Source organism: Cervus canadensis, chromosome 22 (genome assembly GCF_019320065.1).
Source record: "Cervus canadensis isolate Bull #8, Minnesota chromosome 22, ASM1932006v1, whole genome shotgun sequence".
Classification (NCBI taxonomy): Eukaryota; Metazoa; Chordata; class Mammalia; order Artiodactyla; family Cervidae; genus Cervus; species Cervus canadensis.
This window is the reverse complement of record NC_057407.1, coordinates 866,263-894,049: the sequence shown is the minus strand read 5'-3', so window position 1 is coordinate 894,049 and position 27,787 is coordinate 866,263. Positions and strand designations below refer to the sequence as shown.

At 46.0% G+C, this 27,787-nt stretch overlaps 1 protein-coding gene across 1 annotated transcript in view; it reads right to left on the bottom strand.

Moving 5' to 3' along the window:
* ABTB1 (ankyrin repeat and BTB domain containing 1) overlaps nucleotides 1–27,787 on the bottom strand; it is a 32,458-nt gene that overhangs the window by 2,192 nt on the left and 2,479 nt on the right. Inside the window, exons 6-7 of the mRNA XM_043442880.1 lie at nucleotides 20,301–20,313; nucleotides 17,112–17,138 (exon numbers count right to left, since the gene is read on the bottom strand). Coding sequence (XP_043298815.1) covers nucleotides 17,112–17,138; nucleotides 20,301–20,313 — 40 coding nt within the window. The remainder of the gene's footprint in view (nucleotides 1–17,111; nucleotides 17,139–20,300; nucleotides 20,314–27,787) is intronic.

The following is a 27,787-nucleotide window of genomic DNA, read 5'->3' as shown; positions in this document are numbered from 1 at the left end:
TCCACCATCTCCTGAGTTCACTGTCTCCCAGCGTGGCAGTGTTTCCTGAGTATCATTGTCTCCTGGGGCACCAGAGTTTCCCAGACACCACTTTTCCCTTGAGCCTCACTGTCTCCTGCACACCACTGTCTCTGGAGCATCGCTGTCACCTGGGAATCATGTTTACTGAGCACCACTGTCTTCTGGACCCCAATGTCTCTTGAGTTGTCTCTTGGAGCAACAATGTTACTTGAAGATCATATTCTCCTGGAGCACCACCATCTTGCGGAACAACACAGTTTTCTAGACACCACTTTTGTCTAGAGCAACACTGTCTCCTGGACACCACTGTCTCCTGTGAAGCACTATGTCCTTGACACCATCATTTCCTCAGCACAACTGTCTTCTGAGCACCACTGTCTCCAGGGCAGCACTGTGGACTGAATACCATTTTCTCCTGAATCTCACCCTCTCCTAAGTACCACTGTCAACTAGAGCAACAATCTCTCCTGAGTACCATCTCTCTGACATCACCATCTACTGAACACCACTGTCTCCTGGACACCACCACGTGAAGTATCACAATCTCCGGACGCCATCGTCTCCTCAACACCACAGTCTCCTGGACACTACCATTTCCTGGAGACCCACTGTCCTCCACACACCACCATCCCTTGACCGTCACTGCATACTGAACACCACTGTCTTCTGGACACCATAGAGGTACCACAGTTTCCTGACCTCACTTTCTCCTGAAACATTATTGTCTCCTGGACACTACTGTCTCCAGAGCATCGCGTCACGTGGGTACCATGCCTACTCAGCCCTATGTCTCCTGGACCCCACTCTCTATTGGGTCCAGTGTCTCCCATAGCAGCAATGTTTCCTGAGCACAATCATCTCCTGGAGCATCATAGGCTCCTAGACACCACTTTCTCCTGGGCACCACTGTCTCCAAAACACCACTGTCTCTTGAAGGAGCAGTCTCCAGGACTGCACTGTCTCCTGGGCACCACTGTCTTTTGGACCCCAATGTCTCTTGAGTTCAAGTTTACTGAACACCATTGTCTCCTGGACCCCACAGTCTCCTGAGTCAACTGTCTCTGGAACAATGTTTCCTGAGCACCATAGTCTCCTGAACACAACTGCCTCCTGGAACACCATAGTCTTCTACACAACACTTTCTTCTAGAACAACAGTGTCTCCTGAACACTACTGTCTCAGAATACCACCGTCTCCTGGAGTATCACAGTCTTCTGGACACCCCCATTTCCAGGAGCAACATAGGAGACTATTGACATGATGGTCTCCTGAACACCACTGTCTCCTTGACACCATTGTTTATGAACACCACCACCTCCTGGAGTATGGTAGTCCCCTGGATGCCACCGTCTCCTCAGCGCCATCGTCTCCTGGACACCACTGTCATCTAGACACACCATCTCTTGGTCACTGCTGTCTCCTGAAAACACCATCTTCCCAGTACCGCAGTCTCCTGGACATAACTGTCTCCTAGAGCTACTTGCTTCCTGGATATGACTGACCCTGGATAACTACAGGGTGCCACACCCTACTGTCTCCTCTGCACCATGTGTCTCCCAGAGAAGGACAGTCTCCTGGTCTCCACCATCTACTAGAGCACCGCTGCCTCCTGAGCACCCCATCTGCTGGACCCCACTGTCTTCTTTGTCCTTTCTCTCCTGCAGCTACAAGGTTTCTTGAGCTTAACAGACTCCTGGAGTACCACCCTCTCGTGGAACACCATAGTCTTCTAGACACCACTTTCTTCTAGAGCAACACTGTCTCCTGGACACTACTGTCTCCCATGTAGCTTTCTTTCCTTGACACTACCATCTCCTGGAATACCACACTTGCCTGGACATTGCCATCTCCAGGAGCACCACTATCTGTTGAGGCCACCATCTCCTGAACAACATGGTCTCCCGGACACCACTGTTTCCTAGACACCATGTCTCCTGGGCACCACTGTCTCCCGGACACCACTGTTTCCTAGACACCATGTCTCCTGGGCACCACTGTCTCCAGGACACTATCCTCTCCTGGAGGATCAGTCTCCTGAACCCCACCATCTCCTGGAGCACCACTGTCTCCTGGGAACCGTGTTTACAGAGCACCATTGTGTCCTGGACCCGACCATCTTTTGTGTCCATTGTCTCCTGGAGCACCACCATCTCATGGAACACCAGAGACTTCTCAACACCATTTTCTTCTAGAGAAACACTGTCTCCTGGACACCACTGTCTCCTATGCACCATTCCCTACTGGATACTACTGTCTCCTGGAGCGGTATCTCTCCTGGGCATAACTGTCTGCTGGAGCACCACTTTCTGTTGGACACCACTGTTTCCTGGGCACCACTGTCAACAGAACACTACGGTCTCTTGGATGACCATACACTTCTGGGCCCTACCGTCTCCTGGAACACCACCGTATGCTGGACACCACTGTCTCCTGTGCACCACTGACCCCCAGACACCACTGTCTCCTGGAGCACCATAGACTCCCTGACTCCACTGTCTCCTCAGCAGCACTGTGTCCTAAACACCATTGTCCCCTGAGTAGCACCCTCTCCTGAGCACTACCACTTCCTGGAGTACCATATTCTGCTAACATCAGCATCTCTTGGAGTACCAGAGTCTCCTGGACAATACCCTCCCCTGAGCAGCACTGCCTCCTGGATGAGCACCGTCTCCTGGACACCACCGCTCCCTGGAGCCCCGGCCTCCTTCCCACCACTGCGTTTTCGGCATTATTATCTCCTGGAACAACACCCAATCCTGAGCACCGCCATCTCCTGGACCACCACTTTACCTGGACTCCCTGTCGCCTGGAGCACTACTGTCTCCCAGAACACTATTTTTCCCGGACACTACCATCTCCTGGACCCCACTTCCCCTGGAGCACCACCTTTCCTGGAACACCATTCTTCCAAGACACCACAATTTCCCAGAGCACCACTGTCTCCGACAGCGTCACCATCTCCCGGTGCACCACCTCCTGCAGCACCACCATTTCTGGAACAACCCTGTCTGCTGGACACCTCCGTCTCCCTTACATGACCGTCTCCCAGAGTGGATCGTGTCCTGGACACCATCGCAGGACCGCACAACACCCTAGGCCATGAAGACCTGACCTGAGACCTGTGCACTGACTTATGACTCCAGTCTTTGTCTTCCCGTTCCATCTACCTCAGGGGTCTGGAGTCAGGTCCCACAAACCCCAAAAGCCTGTCAAGGACAACATACTCCTCACCGGGACACAGATTTGAACAAGCAGAGATGCCCAGGAGACACTTTCAAGACAGCGTATAAGGACATCAAAGCTTGTCCCTGTGCCCTGGAGAGGCATCACAGCTCGGGTACCGGAGAGTCAGGAAGGGTCCCTCACAGCCCACGCCACCTAGGGGAGGCTCTGGATTGGTCTCAATGTGTGGAAGTTCAAGGAATGGCTAAGCTGCCCGGAGCTCAGCCAGCCAGGTCTCCTCACTGTCCTTGAGACAGAGGCCCACTTGGGAACTCATTCAGTCCCCCTCCCCATCAGCTTCCCTGCCTGATGCACTGGCTGACGTGCTGAGGAGTGGCAGCGCCCCCAGGTGGCAGTTGTTGGGAATGACATCTCCCCTGAGCTATGGGGAACGTCAGGCCTGCATAGCCCTCCTGTAAGAGATGCAGAAACGAAGCTCAGAGGAGGGAGGACACTTTCTCTGTGTCATGAGGCCAGACCCGTCGCAGCTGTAAGGCTGCCAATCTCAGGCTCCTGTGTAGGCAAAGCCAGTCTCTGAAAACATGTTCCCAGCCAGCCAGGCAGGGCCAGAAGGGGCTTCAGACACCACAGGAGCCAGCTCCTGACCCCTTTGAATCTGGGCTCCTTCGCCAGCCTGACATACAGTAGCTGACATATAATAGCCAAGGTCAAGTTTCAGAGTTCTGAGGCAGATGTTAAATTCTGGTGACCAGTCCCAGGGTTCGGCACAGCCACCTCTCTGGGATATGAGGCTATGACGAACGACATAAGGGATGCACAACCCCAGGACCACAGAGGCACTAACCCTCCCCCTAAAGTCACCTGCAGGTTCTGCGCCCCGCTGAGCTCAAAGCACAGCCAGGCTGTGGGTGGTGTGCTCAGGTGTGGTGTGACGGGACCCCAAGGAGTCCTGGGCCCTGCCAGCCGAAGGACCTGGGAGGTTCCCTTGGCCAAGGCATGACGGCTGTGATGCTGTAAGTTATCTTAATGGTGACTCAATAAAGCTTATTTCTTATTTATCTTATTTCAATACAAAACTGCACAGACTATACCTGGCAGAATTATGTACACATAAGGATAAATTTACTCAGCAGAGAGTTTCTAGAATATGTCTACAACGATGGGTTGCAATCCTCTTCAAGATTGCATCTTGGCCTCCTTAAGGAGGCAATTCTGTGTCATTGGCTTTTTTTTCCTCCCCAATTTCCTTAAACTCAACTGGGATGGTTCACTTACAACCTAAGCCCATTTCTGTTTTATCCTCTAAGAGAGGAGAACCCGGGGAGTATCTATGCCTTATTCTCAGTCCTTCCCATTGTCACTTACATCCTCTTGTGAAGGCTCTGGGTTCACCAGTTTTAAGACCACTCACAAAAGACAGCAGAGTGCAGGACATGTGCCCACCTCTTCCTGTGAGAGCACCGAAACCACAACTAGCTGCTGAATAACCATCCACAGGAAGACACAGGAATCCACCAAACAAGACACGCAACATCCAAAGACAAAGGCGAAGTGGCAAGGAGAGGGTGGGAGCGGGGGCATCCCAGCAAAACTAAGCCCCACATCCACCGGGCGGGCAACCCACCAACTGGACAACAAGTCTACACAGAAGTCCTTCCACTGCAGGGAACAGCCTCACGTTGGGCTTCCCAACCTGGGGTCCAGTAACGGGAGTAGGAATCCTCTGAGAATCTGACTTTGAAGTCCAGCGGGATCTGATTGCAGGACCTTCATCAGACTAGCGGAAACAGAGATTCCACCTTGGAGGGCACACACAAGGGCCTGGCACACCAGTGACAGGGACAGATTGGGAGAGTTACACATGTAGTTGTAGCAATCCCAGTTGCTCTTTGGTCACTTGCGACCCCATGGACTGTAGCCCGCCAGGCTCCTCTGTCCATGGGATTTCCCAGGCAAGGATACTGAAGTGGGTTGCCATTTCCTTCTCCAGGGGATCTTTCCAACCCCAGGGATTGAACCTGAGTCTCCTGCATTGGCAGGCAAACTCTTTAGCACTGAGCCATTGAGGAAGCCTAGTAGAAGGACTATAGAAAGTCCTAGTAGGGGTCTGTGCTGCTGCTGCTAAGTCACTTCAGTCGTGTCCGACTCTGTGCGACCCCGTCCCTGGGATTCTCCAGGCAAGAACACTGGAGTGGGTTGCCATTTCCTTCTCCAATGCATAAAAGTGAAAAGTGAAAGTGAAGTTGCTCAGTCATGTCTGACTCTTCACGACCCCATGGACTGCAGCCTACCAGGCTCCTCCGTCCATGGGATTTTCCAGGCAAGAGTACTGGAGTGGGGTGCCATTGCCTTCTCCAAGTAGGGGTCTATAGATAAGAGGAAAACCTAGGAAACTTTAGGAGGTGACTGTAAGTTAATGCTTGCTTAACAATAAAGCAATAAACAAAAGCAGGAACTACGCCTAGGCCATTAGGAGGACTAAATGTCACTGCTCTTCTGCGTGAAGAAGGTGCTCTTTTCCCCTCCCCTTCTCCACTATCAAATGGTAGCCCCCTTAATCCTTGGGCAGAGCTCCCCCGCCTGCCCACATTTGTTACAACTATCCTAAGTGAATAAATCTGTTTCTTGCCTATCAGTTTGCCTCTTACTGATTTCCTTCTGTGCTGAGATACAAAGAACCTGAGCCTCAGTAAGCAGGGTTTTGACCAGGTCTGAGTCCCAGAACATGGATGGGTTCAAGTTCCAATCTGAGGTGAATCGTTTCAGTTGGCAACCACAAAGGGACAGTAGTAAGGTAAGAAAAGGTGTAAAATTAGGTCTCGGTCCTGAAGAGGCCCATGGGATGCCTCGAGCCAGTTATACTGGGGAAGACGCTCAGCTGATGTCTGCTTCTTTTTGACCAGAGGATCAACACATGCTTATGCCCAGCCTGCAGCAGGAACAGGACAGAACTGTTAAAATCTATATGCTTCCCCTTGACACTGAAGGTTTTTTCTTACATTCTTATTCACTTCTGCTCTATTTCTTTTTTTTCTGTTAACCTCAGAAGACCTGTGTGACCACCAAGGTGTACTTTTTATTGCTTCAACTCCCTTCACTCTGACCCTTACATGTGCTCACCCTTTAATCCCAACTTATAGTGAAACCAGCTCCAGCTCATTGACAACATCACTGGGGACACCTTCTGTACTGTTTCTTTGCAACAAATTTCAGTCACTAATCTGGTTGGGAGACTACCTTGGAAGGGATAGCATCTAAAATCCTAAGTGCAAATCTTGACCAAATTGTACAGTGGGTTTTGACTTAAAAGCAGAAATTTGGATAGCATGGGAAATAGGAACATCTTCTCAGGTTTGGGTCTGAAATGGGTCAGGCTGCCTCAATCCCAAACAGTACCCCTCCGGGCTATATCCTCCAAGACTGGGAAAAATTCAGACACTAGGGATTAAAAAGAGAAAAACCTGATTAGACTATGTAATCATGTTTGGCCAGGATGAGTTAGGAAGCCAAAAAAGTGGTCACTAAATAGGTCCCTGAGTTATGATACTATGTTGCAGTTAGATTTATAATTTAGAAGAAAATCTAAATGGGGTGAGCTCCTGTATGCCCAAATTTTCATTGTATTTAGGGAATGAGACCCAAAAGGGATTTAAAGCATGTGTAGTTCCAGCAGAAACAGGCATGCAGAGGGATAATTCTAGTAAGGACACAGAAAACATTTTAACTGCTCTACCCTCAAGGGGGCTCCTAAAAGCCACACCCTCCACAAGGAGGAGCCAGAGCTACCAGCCAAGCCACAGCACCAGAAGCAGGCAGGAGCCCCTTCCCTATCAGAGGCCCACCCTGAGGTCAGCTAACACAGTGTATGAGTTACCAACCAACTGGCCCTACAGTTTTGCCCCTGAGAGAAGCTCCTGGTGGAAATCAAGAAACGGTAAGAGTCTATGTACTTTTCTCAGTACCTAAATATGGCAGAGGACAAGTTGGGAAGTTTTTCTGAGGATCTTGAACTTTTACAAAGGAATTTACTGGACTAGTGAGATCTTACTATCCCACTGCTGCACTCCCGAGGAAAAGCAGCCTGTCATACTGGCAGCCAGAGCCCATGGAGACCAATAGGACCATGCAATGCACCAGGCAGGAATGACACTGTCCCTGAGGCAAACCCACAACGGAATTACCAGCTGAATCCCATTGATACAGACAGACGGGATTATGATTAACTGTTTAACAGAGGGTATGAAGAAATGCACAGTAAAACCTGTTAATTATGAAAAGGGGAAAGAGGTCCAACTGGGACAGGATGAAAATAAACCCTTCAGTCTTCCCAAGGAGATTAGCAGAGGCTTTACAAAGTATATAAACCTACACCCTCCTCCCCTTTGGCTATGCATTTCATAAGACACCAGCATGAAATTCAGAAAGCAACTGCTGGTCCATGGACTCAAATGAACGGTTTGCTCCAACTGTACTATTCGGTTTTCAGTAACAGGGATATGGCCAAAAAGGCTGAACACACCCAGAGAAATATGCAAAAGGCTCAAATGACTGCAGTGGCTTTGTCCCCTCAGAGACCACCAACTAGGAGGCTGCCTCTTCTGGGATAATCTGGCCCTAGCAGACCACAAGGCCCATCGGTACCCACACAAGGCTGGTATATCCTGTGGAGACAAAAGGGGCACTGGAGGAAAGACTATGGTCAATGCATCTTTTGCAAACAACCAGGGCATTGGTAAGGAAATTCCAGGAAAACATCTACTTCTGCTTCACTGACTATGCTAAAGTTTGACTGTGTGGATCACAACAAACTGTGGAAAATTCTTCAAGAGATGGGAATACCAGTCCAACTGACCTGCCTCCTGAGAAATCTGTATGCAGATCAAGAAGCAACAGTTAGAACCGGACATGGAACAATGGACTGGTTCCAAATTGGGAAAGGAGTATGTCAACGCTGTATATTGTCACCCTGCTTATTTAACTTCCATGCAGAGTCCATCATGCGAAATGCCAGGCTGGATGAAGCACAAGCTGGAACCAAGACTGCTGGGAGAAATGTCAATAACTTCAGATATGCAGATGATACCACCCTTATGGCAGAGAGTGAAGAAAGAACTAAAGAGTCTCTTCAGGAAGGTGAAAGAGGAGAGTGAAAAAGCTGGCTTAAAATTCAACATTCAAAAAACTAAGATCATGGCATCCAGTTCGATCACTTCATGGCAAATAGGTAGGGAAACAATAGAAACAGTGACAGACTTTCTTTTCTTGGGCTCCAAAATCACTGTGGATGGTGACTGCAGCCATGAAATTAAGACACTCCTTGGAAGAAAAGCCATATAAAGCATATTAAGCAGCAGAGACATCACTTTGCCAACAAAGGCCCATATAGTCAAAGTTACGGTTTTTCCAGCAGTCATGTATGGATGTAAGAGTTGGACCATAAAGAAGGTTGAGCACAGAAGAATTGATGCTTTTGAACTGTGATGCTGGAGAAGATTCTTGAGAGTCCCTTGGACACCCTTGGAGATCAAACCAGTCAATCCTAAAGGAAATCAACCCTGAATATTCATTGGAAGGACTGATGCTGAAGCTGAAGCTCCAATACTTTGGTCACCTGATGCAAAGAGCCAACTCACTGGAAAACAGCCTGATGCTGGGAAAGATTGAGGGCAGGAGGAGAAGAGGGCAACAGAGGATGAGATGGTTGGATGGCATCATCGACTCAATGTACATGAGTTTGAGCAAACTCTGGGACATAGTGAAGGACAAGGAAGCCTGGTGTGCTGCAGTCCAAGAGGTCGCAAAGAGTCAGAAACGACTGAGCAACCGAACAACAGGACGGAGTTACTCTGCAATATGCAGAGGACCTCTCAGTAACAAGTTTTTCAAAGAAGGAATAGGATGAGAACACTTTTAAGGCTCTTAACTCATTTATGGAAAAACGGTTACTGGGTGTCTACAGCTTAGGTATAGATTTCTGAATAGAGGGTTTAGTATCTGGGATGTGTGCTTACCCCAGGAAAGAGGTTTATATCTGCTGATAAAATAGTGTTAATTCAAAGATTAAAGTCATGAAAAACAGTAAAACAGCTTAAGACCTGCTTGTGGATAACTGGATATTGCTAGACTCGGATTCCTGGTTATGAGCCAGATGTCCAATTGCTATATGAGCTCCTAAAACAAAACACAGCAAGTGGACCATTAAATTGGAGGGGATACAGGAGAACAGGTCTTCCAAACTCAAAAAGGAAAATGATTAGGCCCCCCTTGCTCTGGGATTGCCTAATTTAGAAAAACTATTTTTTCTCTTTGTGACTAAAGAAGAGGTTATGGCCCTTCATGTGTTAACCCAGCATTAAGGACCTACAGATCAACCTGCTGCAAGTCGACTTAAGGGTCTGGACCAGACAGCAGCAGGGTGGCCAGCCTGCCCGTGAGCAGTGACAGCAACTGCCTTATTGGTATTCGGCAGCTGATACTAAGCTGACGCTGGGCTAAAGGGTTAATAGTGCTCGCATCCCATCAGGTGGCCAGTTTTAACAAGCAAAGGGAAACCACTGATGACCAGAGAACACATTAAGTCCAAATACTGTGTTTAATTTCAGATAATTCTGCTAATGTTTCTCAATTACTGAGTCACATGCATGAAGAGACAAAGGCCGTGAATGATCCTCTCCCAGATTTAGGGCTATTGTGGGAAAATGGTTTGGGTAGTCAAGATCATGGCTGAAATTTTGGAACAGGAACTATGACACCTCTGTGTTTGTGTGTTCATAGGTGTCTACATGTGTGTTATTCAGTTCAGTTCAGTCGCTCAGGCGTGTCCAACTCTTTGCGAACCCATGGACTGCAGCACACCAGGCCTCCCTGTCCATCACCAACTCCCGGAGTTTACTCAAACTCATGTCCATCGTGTTAGTGATGCCATCCAACCATCTCATCCTCTGTCGTCCCCTTCTCCTCTCGCCTTCAATCTTTTCCAGCATCAGGGTCTTTTCCAATGAGTCGGCTCTTTGCATCAGGTTGCCAGAGTATTGGAGTTTCAGCTTCAGCATCAGTCCTTCCAATGAATGTTCAGGACTGATTTCCTTTAGGATGGACTGGCTGGATCTCCAAGGGTCTCTCAAGAATCTTCTCCAGAACCACAGTTCAAAAGCATCAATTCTTTGGTGCTCAGCTTTCTTTAGAGTCCAATTCTCACATCCATACATGACTACTGGCAAAACCATAGCTTTGACTAGACAGACCTCTGTTGGCAAAGTAATGTCTCTGCTTTTTAATATGCTGTCTAGGTTGGTCATAATTTTTCTTCCAAGGAGCAAGCGTCTTTTAACTTCATGGCCGCAGTCACCATCTGCAATGATTTTGAAGCCCAAAAAGATAAAGTCTGTCACTGTTTCCATTGTTTCCTGATCTATATGCCATGAAGTGATGGGACCAGATGCCATGATCTCAGTTTTCTGAATGTTGAGTTTTAAGCCAGCTTTTTCACTCTCCTCTTTCACTTTCATCAAGAGGCTCTTCAGTTTTTCTTCGCTTTCTGCTATAAGGGTGGTGTCATCTGCGTATCTGAGGTTATTGATATTTCTCCAGGCAATCTTGATTCCAGCTTGTGCTTCACCCAGCCCAGCGTTTCTCATGATGTACTCTGCATAGAAGTTAAACAAGCAGGGTGACAATATACAGCCTTGACGTACTCCTTTCCCTATTTGGAACCAGTCTGTTGTTCCATGTCCAGTTCTAACTGTTGCTTAAGTGCTGGGTCACTTTATGCCAAACAACTGACAGAGAGGGAACACAGCCTCACCCATTAGTAGACAAGCAGATTCAAGTTTTACTGAGCCCTGCCCATCAGAGCAAGACCCAGTCCCTCCCATCAGGACACTTACACAAGTCTCTTAAGACAGCCTCATCAACCACAGGGCATACAACAGAAGCAAAAAGAACTGCAGCCTGCAGAAAGAAAACTGCAATCACAAAAGTTACACAAAATGAAAAGGCAGAAAATTATGTCCTAAATGAAAAAACTAGATAAAACCCCAAGAAAACAATTAAATGAAGTGGAGACTGGCAACCTTCCAGAAAAAATTCAGAATAACGACACTGAAGATGATACACCATCTTGAAAAAAGAACGGGGACAAAGACTGAGAAGATACAAGAACTATTTAACAAAGACCAAGAAGAATTAAATAAGAAACAGAGATGAAGAATACAATAACTGAAATAAAAAACATACCAGAAGGAATCAACAGCAGAATAACTGAGGTGGGGACTTCCCTGCTGATCCAACAGTTAAGATGCCGGGCTTCCATTGCAGGGGGCGTAGATTCAATCCCTGGTCAGGGAATTAGGATTCCACATGCCATGCACTGTAGCAAAGTAAATAAAATTAAAAAAAAAAAAAATAACTGAGGCAAAAGAATGGATAAGTGACTTGGAAGACAGAATGAGGAAATCATTGCAATGGGACAAAATAAAGAAAAAAGAATGAGAACTTCCCTGGTGGTCCACTGGCTAAGATTCCATGCTCCCAATGCAGGGGGCTCAGGTTCAGTCCCTGGTCGGGCAACTAGATGCTACACGCTGCAACTAAAGATCACACGTGCCGCAACTGAAAGATCCTGCACGCCACAACAAAGACTCAGCACAGCCAGATAAATAAATACATATTTTAAAAAATTTTTTAAAGAATGAAAAGAAGAGAAGACAGTCCAAGAAACCTCTGGGACAACATTAAGCGCATCCAGATTCACATTACAGGGGTCCCAGAAGGAAAAGATAAACAAAAAGGACCCAAGAAAATATCTGCAGAGGTAAGAGCTGAAAACGAAACTGTCAGTCAAGTCCAGGAAGTACAGAGTCTTAGGCACAATAAACCCAAGGAGGGACACATGGAGACACATACTAATCAAACTGACAAAAATTAAAGACAAAGAAAAAAATACTAAAAACAAGAGAAAAGTAACAAGTAACATACAAGGGGAATCCCATAAGGTTATCAGCCTACTTCTCAACAGACACTCTGCAAGTAAGAAGGGAATGGCATGATACATTTCAAGTGATGAAAGAGAAGAACCTACAACCAAGGATACTCTAGCCAGCAAGACTTTTGATAAGATTCAATGGACAGATCAAGCTTTCCAGACAAGAGAAAGTTAAGAGAATTCACCACCACTAAACCAATTTTACAACAAATGCTAAAGGAACTACTCCAGGCAGGAAATGCAAGAGAAGGAAAAGATCTACAAAAAATAAATCCAAAACAATTAACAAAATGGTAATAGGATCATACATATGGATAATTACCTTAAATGTAAATGGTTAAATGTACCAACCAAAGACATAGGCTGGCTGGGTGAATACAAAAACAAAACCCATATATACATAGATAGATATCTATAGATACATATATATAATCTACTAGAGACCCACCTCAGACCTACAGACATTTACAGTCTGAAGGTAAGGGATGGGAGAAGGTATTTCAGACAAATGGAAATCATAAGAAAGCTGGAGTAGCGATACTTGTATGAGACAAAATAGACTTTAAAACAAAGACTGTTATAAGAGGCAGAGAGAGACACTACATAATGATCAAGGGTTCAATCCAAGGAGAAAATATAACTAATACAAACATACATACACCCCACATAGGAACATCTCAATATGTAAGGCAAATACTAACAGACATCAAGTGAAAGATAGACAATGACACAGTAATTGTGAGGGACTTCTAACATCCCGTTTTCATCAGTGGACAGATCAGCCAGACAGAAAATCAGTAAGGAAACACATTTACAGAGCATTCCACCCAAAAGCAACAGAATACACATTCTTCTCAAGTGCACATGAAACAGTCTCTGGGGCTGATCACATGCTGGGCCACAAGGAAGCCTTGGTAAATTTTAAGAAAACTGAAATCATACCAAACATCTATTCTAGTCAGAACTGGAGATGGGATTAGGAATAAACTATAAGGAAAAAAACTACAAAAAAATGAGACAATTCATACAACAATCCATAACCTATGGGATGCAGCAAAAGCAGTTCTGAGAGGGAAGTTTATAGCAATACAATCTTACCTCAGGAAACAAGAAAAATCTCAAATAAACAACCTAACCTCACACCTAATGCAACTAGAGAAAAGAACAAACAAAACCTAAGTTCATGGATTAAAATAAAACATAAAAACCAGAGCAGAAACAAATGAAATAGAGACAAAACAACAGTGAAGATCAATAAAACTAAAAGATGGTTCTTTGAAAAAAATAAACAAAAATGATAAACATTTTGCTAGATTCATTGAGAAAAAAAGGAAGAGGACTAAAATTGACAAAATTAGAAATGAAAAAGGAGAAGTTACAATGGATACCACAAAAATATAAATGGTCATAAGTGCCTACTACAAGCAACTATGTGCTAATAAAATGAACAACCTGGAAGAAATGAACAAATTATTAGAAAGGTATAATCTCCCAAGACTGAGCCAGAAGGAAATAGAAAATATGAACAGACCAATCACAAGCACTGAAACTGAACTGTGATTTAAAAACTCCTAACAAACAAAAGTCTGGGACCTGATCCCTTCACAAGCAAATTCTATCAAATGTATGAAGAAGAGTTAACACCGATCCTTCTGAAACTGCTCCAAACAATTGCAGAGGAAAGAAACTCTCCTTCTATGAGGCCACCATCACCCTGATACTAAAAGCAGACAAAGACACCGAACAAAAAAGAAAGTACAGGCTAATATCATTAATAAACACAAATCAAATCCTCAACAAAATATGGAAAATCTGAATTCAGCACACATTAAAAGGATCATATATCATGACCAAGTAGGACTTAGTCCAGGATGCAAGGATTTTTCAGTATCTACAAGTCAATCAGTGTGATAACCTCACATCAACAAATTGAAGAATAAAAACCATATAATCGGGGATTCCCTGGTAGCTCAGTGGTAAAGAATCTGCCTGCCAATCCAGGAGACAAGTTCGACCCCTGATCTGGGAAAATCCCACAGGACACAACTAAGCCTATGCCCCGCGACCATCAAGCCTGTGCTCCAAGCCCAGGGCTGCAGCTACTCAGCCCACACGCCCCAACTCCGGAAGCCCACACACCGCCACCGCTGCAGCCTGCGGGCCCTAGTGCCCGTCTCCGCGAGAGAAGCTACTGTGCAGAGACCAGCGCAACACAGCTAGAGGAGCCCCCGGCCTCCCCGATAGGGAAAGACAAGCCTGCAAAGCAGCGAAGGCCTAGCACAGCCAAAATCAAATGAGTTTTTTTATTTTTAAATCATACAATTGATTATCTCGCTAAATGCTGAAAACGGTTTTGACAAAATTTAGCACCCATTTATGATTTAAAAAAAAAGAAAGTCCAGAAAGTGGGCAAAGAGGGAACATATCTCAACATAATAAAGGCCACATACAACAAACCTACAATTAACAGCATACTCAATGGTGAAAGGTTGAAAGCATTTCCTCTAAGATCAGGAACAATACAAGGAGGTTCACTCTCACCAGTTTTATGCAACACTGTTTTTTGAAAGTCCAAGCTATGGCCATTAGAGAAAAAAAATTAGGTTGGTGCAAAAGTAACTGCAGTTTTGCATTATCGAACTCTGCTGTTTGATAATGGAATACATTCTTAAATAAATGTGCTAATGGTATGCATCATTTAATGCTTATTTCTTGCTTTTTTTTTGCTAATAACATTACTTGCTGCTTATTTTATATTTATCTTAGACTACGGAAATGATGTTAGACAAAAACCAAAATCAAGTGATTTTCTTATTCAATTTCAAAACGGGTGGTAAACAGTGTAGACAACCTGCAACATCAACAATGCACTTGGCCCAGAACTGCTAACAAAACATATGGTGCAGTGGTGCCTCAAGAAGTTTTGTAAGCGACAAGAGCCTTGAGGATGAGGAGCACAGTGGCCAGCCATTAAAGCTGACAACCAAGAGCATCATGGAACCTGATCCTCTACAACTACACAAGGAACTGCCCAAGAGCCCAACCATTCTGTGGTCGTTTGGCATTTGAAGCAAACTGGAAAGGCAAAAACGCTCATTAAGTGGATGTCTCATGAGCTGACCAAAATTTTACAGATCGTCGTTTTGAAGTGTCATCTAGGTAACAACAATGAACCATTTCTTGACTGGATTGCAATATGCGATGAAAAGTTATTTTATATGACAAACGGTGACAACCAGCTCAGTGGTTAGACCAAGAAGAAGCTCCAAAGCACTTCCCAAAGCCAAATCTGTACCTAAAAAGGTCATGGTGTTGCAGGAACACCAAAATGTCCACTAGCTGTTGAACAACCATCGACAGTCACAATCAAATCAAATCTCATTCCCACCGTACCTGCCCACCTGCAGATACTTAGCAAGGCCCTGCCCACCAGAACAAGACCCGATTTTTTCTATTGTCAGGCCCATCAAGAAGCTTAAACAAACCTCTTAGCCTCCTCCATCAGAAAGCAGACAGAAGAAGCAAGAAGAAGGACAATCCCACAGTGGTTAAAACAAAAACCATACTACAGAAAACTAATCCAATGAAAAAGCAGAAAGTTATATGTCTCAGATGAAGGCACAAGATAAAAGAAAAACAACTAATGAAATGAGACAGGCAACTTTCCAGAAAAAGAATTCAGAATAATTATAGTGAAGATGACCCAAGGTCTCAGGAAAACAATGGAGAAGATGCAAGAAATGTTTACCACAGACCTACAAGAACTGAAGAACAAACAGAGATGAATAATACACTAGAAGGAATCAACAGAGGCAGAAGAATGGATCAATGACCTGGAGGACAGAATGGTGGAAATCACTGCCACAGAACAGAATACTGAAGGAAGAAAAAGAAAAGAAATGAAGATAGCCTAAGAGACCTCTGGGACAACACTAGATGCACAGACATTTGCATTATAGAGTCCCAGAATGGGATGGAGAGAGAGAAAGGACCTGAGAAAGTATTTAAAGAGATAAGAGCTGAAAACTTGCCTAACATGAGAAAGGAAATAGTCAACTAAGTCCAGGAAGCAGAGAGAGTCCCAGGCAGGATAAACCCAAGGAGGAACACACCGAGACACATAGTAATCAAAGTGACAAAGTTAAAGACAAAGTAAAAAAAACTAAAAGCAACAAAGGGAAAAGGACAAATAACATACAAGGGACCTCCCATCAGGCCATCAGCTCATTTCTCAATAGAAACTCTACAAGTCAAAAGGAAATGGCATGATATATCTAAAGTGATGAAAGGGAAAAACCTACAATCAAGAATACTCAACCCAGCAAGACTCCTTCAGATTCGATGGAGAAATCAAAAAACCTTCCAGACAAGTGAAAGTCAACAGAATTCAGCAACACCAAACCAACTTTACAACAAATACTAAAGGAACTTCTCTAGGGAGGAAACACAAGAGAAGGAAAAGACCTACAGAAAAGAAACCCAAAACAATTAAGAAAACAGTAATAAGATCATACATATTGATAATTGCCTTAAGTGTAAATGAATTAAACACATCAACAAAAGGACACAGATTGGCTGGGAAGGTGAAAACACTGCCCATATGCACTTCCACTTATCACATCACTCTGCTTGACTTCCTTCCCCCGCCAAATTGTATGTAATTATTTTATATTGTTAAGTTAATCATGTTCCCATTATGGCTTGCAACTGTAATTATCTTATTTTTTTGTATTGACTGTGAAAACGGATAAACATCTTTCACTATTGTGATTATGTAATTATTATTCACTTAATACCATTGTATCATAATTTGTCAACAGAAAAATAATAGAGCTCTGTATCACCAAAAATAACTAGAAAAACCTGCAATCACTTTTTAAAATCCAGATGTATATCAGAATTATCTTGAAATTTTTTGAAAAATACAAATGCTGAAGTATTGCTTTTTTTGCTCCAGAGCTCCAGACATGTTTCTAATGAGCAGTTATGTTTAAAAATAAGTAGACTATATGATGATCTTTTATCTAGTTTGTTTCACTTTTTCTATTTCACATTCAGTGCTTCCATTTCATTTGTTTTCCAATTTCTCCATCTCTTCTTTTTTTTTGAAGTTTTTTCTCAAGCCTTTACTTAGCATAGGAGAAAAGCTTTTTTATACATCTATATAAATAATATGTATAAAATATGTTTTAGAAAACTTATGATTTTGCCTAACTAAATTTATGACATTTAGATTCCATTTGTTTGACTTAGCATGTAATTCTCCACCAAGAATACTGGAGTGGGCTGCCATTTCCTTCTCCAAGGGATAAGATAGATAGAAAGTTCTATCCCAACCCAGGGATAGAACCTGGGTCTCCTGTATTGCAGGCAGCGTCTTTACTGTCAGAACCACCAGGGAAGCATAGAACATTAGATTTCTAATTTAAAAAAATAGATATGCAACAAGCAACAAAGGTTTACTGAATAGCACAGGGAACTATAGTCAGTATCTTGTAATAACCTATAATGGAAAATAATTTCAAAAATAATACATGTGTATATGTTAACTGAATCACCTTGATCTGCACCTGAAACACTGTAAGTCAACTATACTTCAATAATACATACATACATATATATATATATATATATGAAAAATAAAAGAGATAACTGACAAGAACCTACTGTATAGTACATGGAACTCTGCTCAATATTCTACAGGAACTTAACTGGGGAAAGAATTTGAAAAGAATAGAAACATGTATATGTATAACTCAATCACTTTGTTGTACACCTGAAAATAACACTGTCAAATAACTGTACCCCAATATAAAATAAAAAGTTTAAAAAAATAACAGTAAAAAGGTCATGGTCACTGGTGGTCTGTTGCTGATCTGACCCATGACAGCTTTCTGAATCCTGGTGAAACCATTAATCTGAGAAGTGTGCTCAGCAAACCAGTGAGATGCATGGAGAACTGCAATGCCTGCAGCTGGCACTGGTCAGCGGAAGGGGTCCACTTCTCCACAACAAGGCCCAATCCCCCGTGACATGACCAATGCCTCAGAAGTTGAACAAACTGGGCTACGAAGTTCTGCCTCATCTGCGGTATTCACCTCATCTCTCGACACCCGACCACCACTTCTTCAAGCATCTCAACAACTTAGTGCAGGGAAAAACACCTGTTCTAGAACCAGGAGGAAGCAGAAAATACTTTCCAAGAGTTCATCAAATCCTGAAGCACAGATTTTTATCCTACAGGAATAAACAAACATGTCTCATTGGCAAAAATGTGTTGACTGTAATTGTTCCTATTTTGATTAATAAAGATGGATTTGAGCCTAGTTATTATAATTTAAAAGTCACAGTCTAAAAGTGCAATTACTTTTGTATGAACCTAATAAAGGAATCCAAAGCGGAAAAGAAGTTAAACTGTCACTGTTTGTAGATGACACGATACTATACATAAAAAATCCTAAAGATGCTACCAGAAAACTACTGGAGCGCATCAATGATTTTGTAAAGTTGCAGGTTACAAAATACACAGCAATCTGCTGCATTTCTGTATACTAAGAACACAGATCAGAAAGAGAGATTTAAGAAACAATCCATCTGCCACTGCATCAAAAAAACTAAACTACCTAGAAATAAATTACCTAAGGAGACAAAAAAACCTGTACTCTGAAAACTGTAAGATGCTGATGAAAGAAATCAAAGATACAGGCTGATGGAACGATATACCATGTTTGTGGATTTGAAGAATCAATATTGTCAAAATGACTATATTACACAAGGCAATCTACAGATTCAATGCAAATCCTGTCAAATTACCAATGTCAATTTTCACAAAACTAGAACAAAAATCTTAAAATCTGTATAGGACACAAAGAGCTTGAGGACTCAAAGCAATCTTGGGGAAAAAACAGAGCAGGAGGAAATTAGGGTCCCTGACTTCAGACTATACTACAAAGCCATAGTCATCAAAGTGGTATGGTAGGGACTTCCTTGGTGGTCCAGTGGTTAAGAATCCACTTGCCAAAGCAGGGGACATGAATTTGATCCCTGGTCTGCAAATATCCCACATTCCACAGGGCAACTAGGCCTACACGCCACAACTACTGAGCCCACGTGCTCCAACTACGGAAGCCTGCTTGCCGAGAGCCCACGCTACGAGAAGCCACCACAATGAGTAGTCCATGCGGTGCATTAGAGAGTAGCCCCCACTCGCCACAGCCAGAGAGAGCCCACACACAGTAACAAAGCCCTAGTGCAGCCAAAATTACGTAAATAAAGAATACATTTTTAAAAACTAGCATGGATCGACCCTGGACTGGCGATCTGTTTCACATATGATTTTTCAATGCTATTCTCTCAAACTATCCCACCCTCGTCTCCTCCCACAGAGTCCAAAAGACTGTTCTATACATCTGTGTCTCTTTTGCTGTCTCGCATATACGGTTATCATTACCATCTTTCTAAATTCCATATATATGCGTTAATCAGGGCTGGTGCACTGGGATGACCCAGAGGGATGATATGGGGAGGGAGGTGGGAGGGGGTTTCAGGATGGGAGACACATGTACACCCATGGCTGTTTCATGTCAATGTATGGCAAAACCACTACAATATTGTAAAGTAATTAGCTTCCAATAAAGATAAATTAAAAAAAATTAGCATGGAACTGGCATAAAAATAGAAATATTGATGAATGGAACAAAATGGAAAGCCCAGAAGTAAACCCAGGCATTTATGGTCAGTTAATGCATGACAAAGGAGGCAAGGCTATACCAGTCTCTTCAACAAAAAGTGCTGGGAAAACTGGACAGCTATATGTAAAAATATAAAATTACATCATTGTTTAACATTATACACAAAAAAGCAGCTCAAAATGGACTAAAGACCTAAATGTGAGACCAGACACTACAACTCCTAGAGGAAAACATAGGCAGAACACTCTCTGACATAAATCTTAACATCTTTTCCAATCTGGCTCCCAAATAATGGAAATAAAAACAAAAATAAACAAATGGGACCTCATTAAGCTCAAAAGCTTCTGCAGAGCAGAGGAAACCATAAACAAAACAAAAAGACAACCCACAGAATGGGACAAAATAATTGTAAATGACATGACTGACGGGATTAGTCTCCAAAATTTACAAACAGCTTGTGAGGCTTAATATCATCCAAACAACCCACCAAATCAAAAAATGGTTAGAAGACCTAAATGGATGTTTCTCCAAACAAGACATACAGATGGTCAAGAGCCACATAAAAAGAGGCTCAACACTGATGTCAGAGAAATCAAATCAAAACTCAAAACAAGGTGTCACCTCGCACCAGTCAGACTTATTATCATAAAAAAATCCACAAACAGGGGACTTCCCTGGTAACACAGGGGTTAAGAACATGCCTGCCAATGCAAGGGACACGGGCTCCATTCCTGATCTGGGAAATAAGACCCCCACGTGCTGTGGGGCCATGAAGCCTGTGCGCCACAACTACGGAGCCCACACCGGGGAGCCCCCGAGCTGTAACCGCTGCAGCACATGTGCATCAATGAAGACCCAGTGCAGTCATAACAAATAAATGAATTTAACTGTACCAAAGAAGAATAATAAAGATTCATTGATTCTCAGAGGTCGTGAGTCACCCTATGTACAGGGATGCCAAAACCACCAGATAAACATGGTTGCTCAAACCTTTTCTTGAATTGCACTGAATTGTAAGTGGAATTTTGTAAACTGATAAGTGATTTCTGACAAGCTTTCAAACACTCTTAAAAGAAAATCCACAAAGAAATGCTGGAGAGGATGTGAAGAGATGAGAACCCTCCTACAATGGTGGGAATGTAAACTGGTACAGCCACAGTGGAGATTCCTTAATAAAAACTAAAAACAGAGCTACCATATGACCCTGCAACCCCACTCCTGGGAACATATCCAAGAAGAACGTGATCTGAAAGGACACATACACCCCACGTTCACCACAGCATTGTTAAAAACAGCCATGACATGGAAGTCACCTGAATGTCCATTGACAGAGGAGAGGACGAAGAACATGTGGTTCATATATACAAATGGAATATCACTCAGCCACAAAAAGAACAAACTAATGCCGTCTGCAGCAACATGGATGGACCCAGAGACTGTCATACTGAGTGAACTTAAGTCAGTACCAGAAAGAGCAATACCATGGTATCTCTCACATTCAGAATCTGAAAAGAAATGATACAAATGAACCTATTTGTAGAACAGAAACACACTCACCAACTTAGAAAAGAAACTTATGGTTACCAGTGGGGAAAGATGTGGGGGAGAGGGACATCTAAGGTAGTGTGGGATGACAGGTACTCACTGCTGTATTTAAAATGGAAAACCAATAAGGACCTCCTGTAGAGTTCAGGGAACTTTGTTCAATGTTATGTGGCAGCCTGGATGGGAGGGGAGTTTTGGGGAGAATGGCTACATGTGTGTGTATGACTGGGTCTTTTGCTGTCCATCTGAAACTATCACAACATTGCTTATCAGCCATATTCCAAAATAAAAAATGCTCAAATAAAAAAGAGTGCACACCAAAATAAATATTTGGTGAAAAAAACTTAGAAACTGACCAAAATTCATTAACTGGAGGCTAACTAACACAAAATGTAAAGGAAGATTTCCTGACTCGCACACAGTTTGACTTTATCACAGCACATAAGCTGCATCCAGGCCTTTTCCCCCCTTAATCTCACTACGGTGCTTTCCCTAAAAAGATCATGCTGTATACTTTTCCCCCTAATACTTCACTCTAGCTGTGTAGGTCTCTTTCCTGTTTATCAAGGTTGCACTGAACTTTATCTCCGCCTTCCAGGGTAAGCCATCCTCTCATGTGACCTCCAGTCTCAGCTCAAACAGTAATGAACTGATTCCTCCATTTAAGACAAGGAATTAAAACCAGCATCAGAGCCAGTAGCCTTGAAAGATCACTTTAAATGTCCCTTTAGGTTAATGCCAAATCACTGAAAACTGTCCCCTGAGTGCAACACCAAAGCGAGTTATTCAACGGAGTATTAATACAGAAACATTCACAAAACTCACAAAAGGTCTGTGTAGAACAGACATGCAAGCAAAGAAGCCTTCCGTATAATTAAACACGACTTTTTAACGGTCAGACTCAACAGTCATCACAGCAATGTAAATCAGCCCAGGGGACAAATCTCGTGGACTGGCAGCCTGACCAACAGGAGCACATTTCAGCGCCACACCCGGCGCCGCGCCCGCGGGGACAGGCACTCCACCTGACACCGATGGCAGGGAAACCTGGCTGCAGTTTGGAGGGGAAGCACACATGAAACCCCTTAAAGACAAACACCCTGAGGCTATTATTTCTAGGAACACAATCTAAGGAAGCAATTATGGATGCTCATGACACTCTGCTCACGCCACAATGCCGCTTTCACAGGGCAGGAGGCTGACTGAAGCAGCCAGCCCGTCCACACTTGAGGTGCTAACTCAGTCTCAAAGCTGAGGCTGGAGAGCTGTGTCTGCTGCCTTGGAAAGATGTGGGCAAGTGAAACAGCAAGATCTGTGCCTGCAAATGCCATTTTTCATAGAAGCATACTTTATCTATTATCTATATAGGTAGAGAGTCCAGTAAGAAATGCACTAAAATGTTACCACTCACTAACTCTGGGTTAATGATGAGGTTATGGACGCTTGGTTCTTTTCTTTTAACTTGTTGCTTGTTTCTGACTTTCACATAAGGACACTTATTACTAGTATAAAACAAAAACATGACACATTTTTCTTTTCTTCTTTTGGCATCTAGGTGCAGTGCTTCTGTCAGGAAACATGCCTGAGGTGTGTGCAGCTGCCGGGAAGGTCAAATCACAGCACAGCAGATACGACCCACCAAGACGGCGGCACGGAAATCACCTCCAGGCCCAGCAGACAGCTGCTGTGGTGACCTGGGGTCCACAAGTTCACTTCAGACAGCGGCAACTGAAGCATCGCGAGGAAGGAGCGGCCACAGAGAAGGAGAGGGTCCTGAAGCAGAGCCCGCAGGGCTGAGCCCCTGCCACCACCACCTGGGAACCTCCCCGAGCCATCTCCCCCACGACGAGACATGAGACTAGTCAGGCTGCCATGAGAGAAAAGAGAATTCCACGTGAAAATGATTAGAGAGCTAAGCACTCAGGGGCGCCCCCAGTCAAGAGCATCATTCTGTCCCCCTCTGTCAACGGCACCTGGATCCTCCTTTGAGGGGCCCTCCCACCCTCTCCTACCTGGCCCAGGAGTGCGGGGCCCTACGCTGGCTTCGGGGGGCTCAAGACCCAGACAAGGCCAGACCAAGGAGCTGCCCTGCATCTTCTCCAGCTGAGCTCTCCCCACGCTGGGCTTGCTAAGCGAGAGCGGCTGGGAGCCTCACTCAGCTACCACAGCAGCCAGCCAGGAGTGAGGACGAGGGAGGGACGCTAACCATGAGGGCTGAGGCAGGTCCTGACCCTGGGCGCTGGGGTCACAGGCCAGCACACACTCCTCGCACACAGGCCTGTAAGCCTGTCTGAGCTGGGCTCCTAGAACATGCCAGTCTGAGTAATCCTGTGGAACACTAATTAGCTTGCTCACTAGGAAAATTAAAGCCACAGGCACAGAACTTTGTTAAGGAGACTGGAAAACTAAAGCGTGGGGCGGCAGCAGGACTGTCTGGGGATGGAGGTAACCCGGGAAACTAGTCCTGGTCACGAACGTAGTGCGTGAACTAACTAATCGGGCTACAGCCGGGCTTGATTCGCTGGTAGGGCAGGGATGTACGTTCTACTTTTTTTCCCTTCTTTGTTGAGACCAGTCTTTTCACCCAAAACGTCAGGGAATCATAATATTTTAGAGCTGGATAAGAGTTCAATCTATCACTCCCACGGTCTCACTTGAGGACGAAGAGGCTGAAGCCAAGGTTAGAAAGGTCACAGCCCTCATCACGGGCCAGGCTGGGACGTCAGGCCCCCGAAGACACTCCCGGAGCAGGCCCAGCTCCTCCAGGCAAACAGACCAGAAAGGAGGTGCAGAACCGGGCCCCAGGACAGCCACGCACTGTTCCCTCTTTGACACACCCCATTGCAGGGCTCAGGGCAGGCCTGCTCAGGGGGCCCTGACCACAGACTGGGCTCTGCTGCACACGCACCGCCGGACCTCGGACGAAGCTCACAACCTCTCAGGCTCAGCCTCACCTACTGCCCCGCTGACCCACAGAGCGGTTGTGAACTGCAGCGAACTACGCAAGGCGCAAGCGCTGTGAAAAAACAGTGCCAAGTCCTACACAAGACCTAAGACATTACTGCCAGGCTCTAGTAAAATCATTGAGCTGAGAGGCAACAGGAGAGAGAGCGCCAAGGTCTGGAGTCTGACAGCCAGGGTGTGCATTCTGGGTCTTGCGCTTATTAGCTGGGCTGTTACCCAGACTCCACTAGCCTCAGTTTGTCCACTGGTCAAATGGGAATAACAATAAATACTTCAATGCTTCTGTGAAGATTAAATGAGGTAACACACCAGAACACCCAACTTGCTGCCTAGCAGAGATGGATTCGCGGGTAAACCCCCTCACCACTGAAACAGCCCTGAGGCTGGACGGCCTGCAGCACGGCCGCCAGCCATCGAAGCTGCTGTTGCACGAGCGGTCTGTGAGGCTCGCCCTGAACTCTGGGCAGACTCCCCACCCTGGCAAGCCCTCTGCAGGCCTCTGTGTCTCCCCGACCTCAGCAGCCACCCCATGAATGACGCCCTCCCCCCTCCTGGAGACCCTGGAAGGAAGCCTCTGACTCTCCGGGTTGGGAGCAGGGGGCAAGGCGAGTGCACACACGGGCCCACCCTAGGTAGGGCATGCTCTCAGGGCAGGACCTGCCTGGTACAAACCAGCCCCACGGCCTGAACACTCTGCGCCTGTCACGGTCTCAGAGTGTAGCCCCGCGCCATGAGAACACAGCGGCAGGCTGACCTCAGGGCCTGCGCCAGCACAGAGATGTCCCCTCTGGGGCAAGAATTAGGATTAGGTGTGCCCTCCATGCAGCCAGGGGCCCAGCGCGGGGACACAGGCTGCACTGCAGCCCTCAGGCCAGGGCACCACCAGCGCGGAAAGGGGCAGGCCCCAGCCCCTGCAGGAGCCTCTCAGGGCAGTCTCTCCAGCCAGGGGCTAAGGCAGGACCCAGCCCACAGGCGGCCGGAATGGAGAGGTGGGATAGGGCGAGGGTGCCGCCGGCACGGTCAGTAAGCGGACACTGACTCTCAACACAGCTCTGCCACACAGCGGCTGTGACCCTGGGAAGGCGCTGAGCACCCTGTGCGTCCTCAGTCTCACATCCACCAAGCGGGCTGACGGCAGGACGGAGGGACCAGACAGCAAGGGCGTCTCCTGCAGAGCCGGGATGTGTGGCCTGGACCCCAACGGTCCCCTTCCTTCAGAGCCCTCCTTGGCCGTGCAGAGAAGAGACTACGCTGGGGACAGCGCAAAGCTATGGGCACGCGGAGCGACGGGGGTGGGGGGGGAAGGAAGGAGCCCTCGTCGGTCCCGGCCCGAGCGGCCAGGCGTCTTCCCACAGTTTGGGGCGAGCAGCACAGACCAGGAATCACAGTGCGTGCAGCCAGCGGGAGGACCTGTCACTCTGAGTGACGGCCAGTGACTGAGTCCCGGGAGGCCACTGGGAGGAGAGAGTCCACGTGAGAGAACAGAAGGGAGATGCATGCGGGAAGGCGGAGGCAGAGCAACCCGAGCTGGTCAGGCCCCGCCACCCCACGGCTACCCCAGGACGGGCCAGGGGCATAGCTGCTCCTTCCCCAGACCCTCTGAGCTCTTCTCCCACCAAAACCCCAAGAGTCTGGACAAAAGGGAAGACCCCTCACAGCACCACGGAGGACACGGGGTGCAACTCAACGAGGAGAGGACAGACTACCCAGAGCGCCGCCCCAGCCAGGCTTCCCTGGCAGCTCAGCTGGTAAAGGATCTGCTCGCGATGCAGAAGACCTGGGTTTGATCCCTGGGTCGGGAAGATCCCCTGGCAGACGGCATAGCAGCCCACTCCAGTGTTCTTGCCTGGAGAATCCCATGGACAGAGGAGCCTGGCGGGCTACAGTCCACGGGGTCACAGAGAGTCGGATGTGACTGAGCGCAGCACAGCTGCTGCGGCCACAGCCCTCCACCAGGGCAAGCTCCATCCGCACTTACACCTTGGCCCGAGCAGAAGACAGCCAGCAGATAGTTACAAGCAAAACCTAAGCTGGAAAAGAACAGAAGAAATAAAACTGCATCTATCTCATAGAGACAAAGGCTTTTCTAAACAAAACACATAAGAACATTTCAAAAGGAAGACTGTTAAAGCTTAAAGATTTTCACCTATGTATGTCAAGTATTACTATAATAAAAAGCAATAAACTGGAAAAAACTTTATGTCAGACACTAAGTTTGTATCCCTTTTATATAAAGATTTATACAGTGATAAGCAAGCCTCAAAAAAATGGAAATGTAATAATAATAGCTAACATTTTCATGTTATCTCATAACACATTACCATGTGTTAAGCACTTCAAATATACTATTGCATTTAAACCTCACAATGCTGTGATACTATTTTCTTCCAGAGAAAACAGGCTTAGATTGCCACCTGCCCAAAATCACAGGGCTGGAACTTTGGACTCTGCCTGACTCCAAAGTTTGCTCTTAATTGCACGTGCTTCAAATCAAAAAGAACTAGACTATATAATACATTCAGGGTGTGTGTGTTTTAACTTAAACACATTTCAGCTACAACCCATTGTTGTTTATAGTCACTCAGTCGTGTCCAACCCTGTGACCTCAAGGACTCCACCAGGCTCCTCCGTCCAAGGAAATTTCCAGGCAAAAATACTGGAGTGAGTTGTTATTTCCTCCTCCAGGGGATCTTCCTGACCCAGGGACTGAACCCACGTCTCTGCATCTGCATTGGCAGGCGGATTCTTTACTGCTGAGCCCCCAGAGAAGCCCCACAGTAAAAACTTACCAGCCATTAGAGTTCTGTGTGTCAAACCGACAAAGCTCTCCCAGTCAGAGAATTCAGTGATGGGGAGGGTCCAGAACCTGGCATTCACTCCCCCTGATGGGCATGCAAACCGGAGCGCCCTTTCTGGAGGCTGCCCTGGCCACACTGACACAAGCCTGCAGAAGAGGCACGTCCACGTCAGGTCCACCCCGTCCGCCGCCGGGGACCCACCCCGTGAACCATTAGCAGCCCCACCCAGACCCCTCGACAGGCTGGGGAAGCACAGCCGGCAACAGGGTCCCCGGAGGAGCTGGAGCCCGAGCACCGAACCCCGCCCTCGTCCCTGTCGCCCCACTGCTGCTCCCCATCCCTCCCCACACACGACAGGCTCCTGCCGCCTGTGCCTTTCTTTGTCCCCGGAGTGGGCGCTGAGCACCCTGCTGCAGGAGACCTGGCCTCCCCGGGTTGCCAGCCCATGCCGATCGCCTGGTGAGCCCACTGTCTATGAACGACCCTCCCTGGTCTCTCTGCTCCCAGGCGCTTCAGGATCTGCAGACACGGCCAAGTCCAAGAACCACACCACACACAAACCGTCCCCAACTTGGCACAGAGACAGCATCGAGAAACCCTGG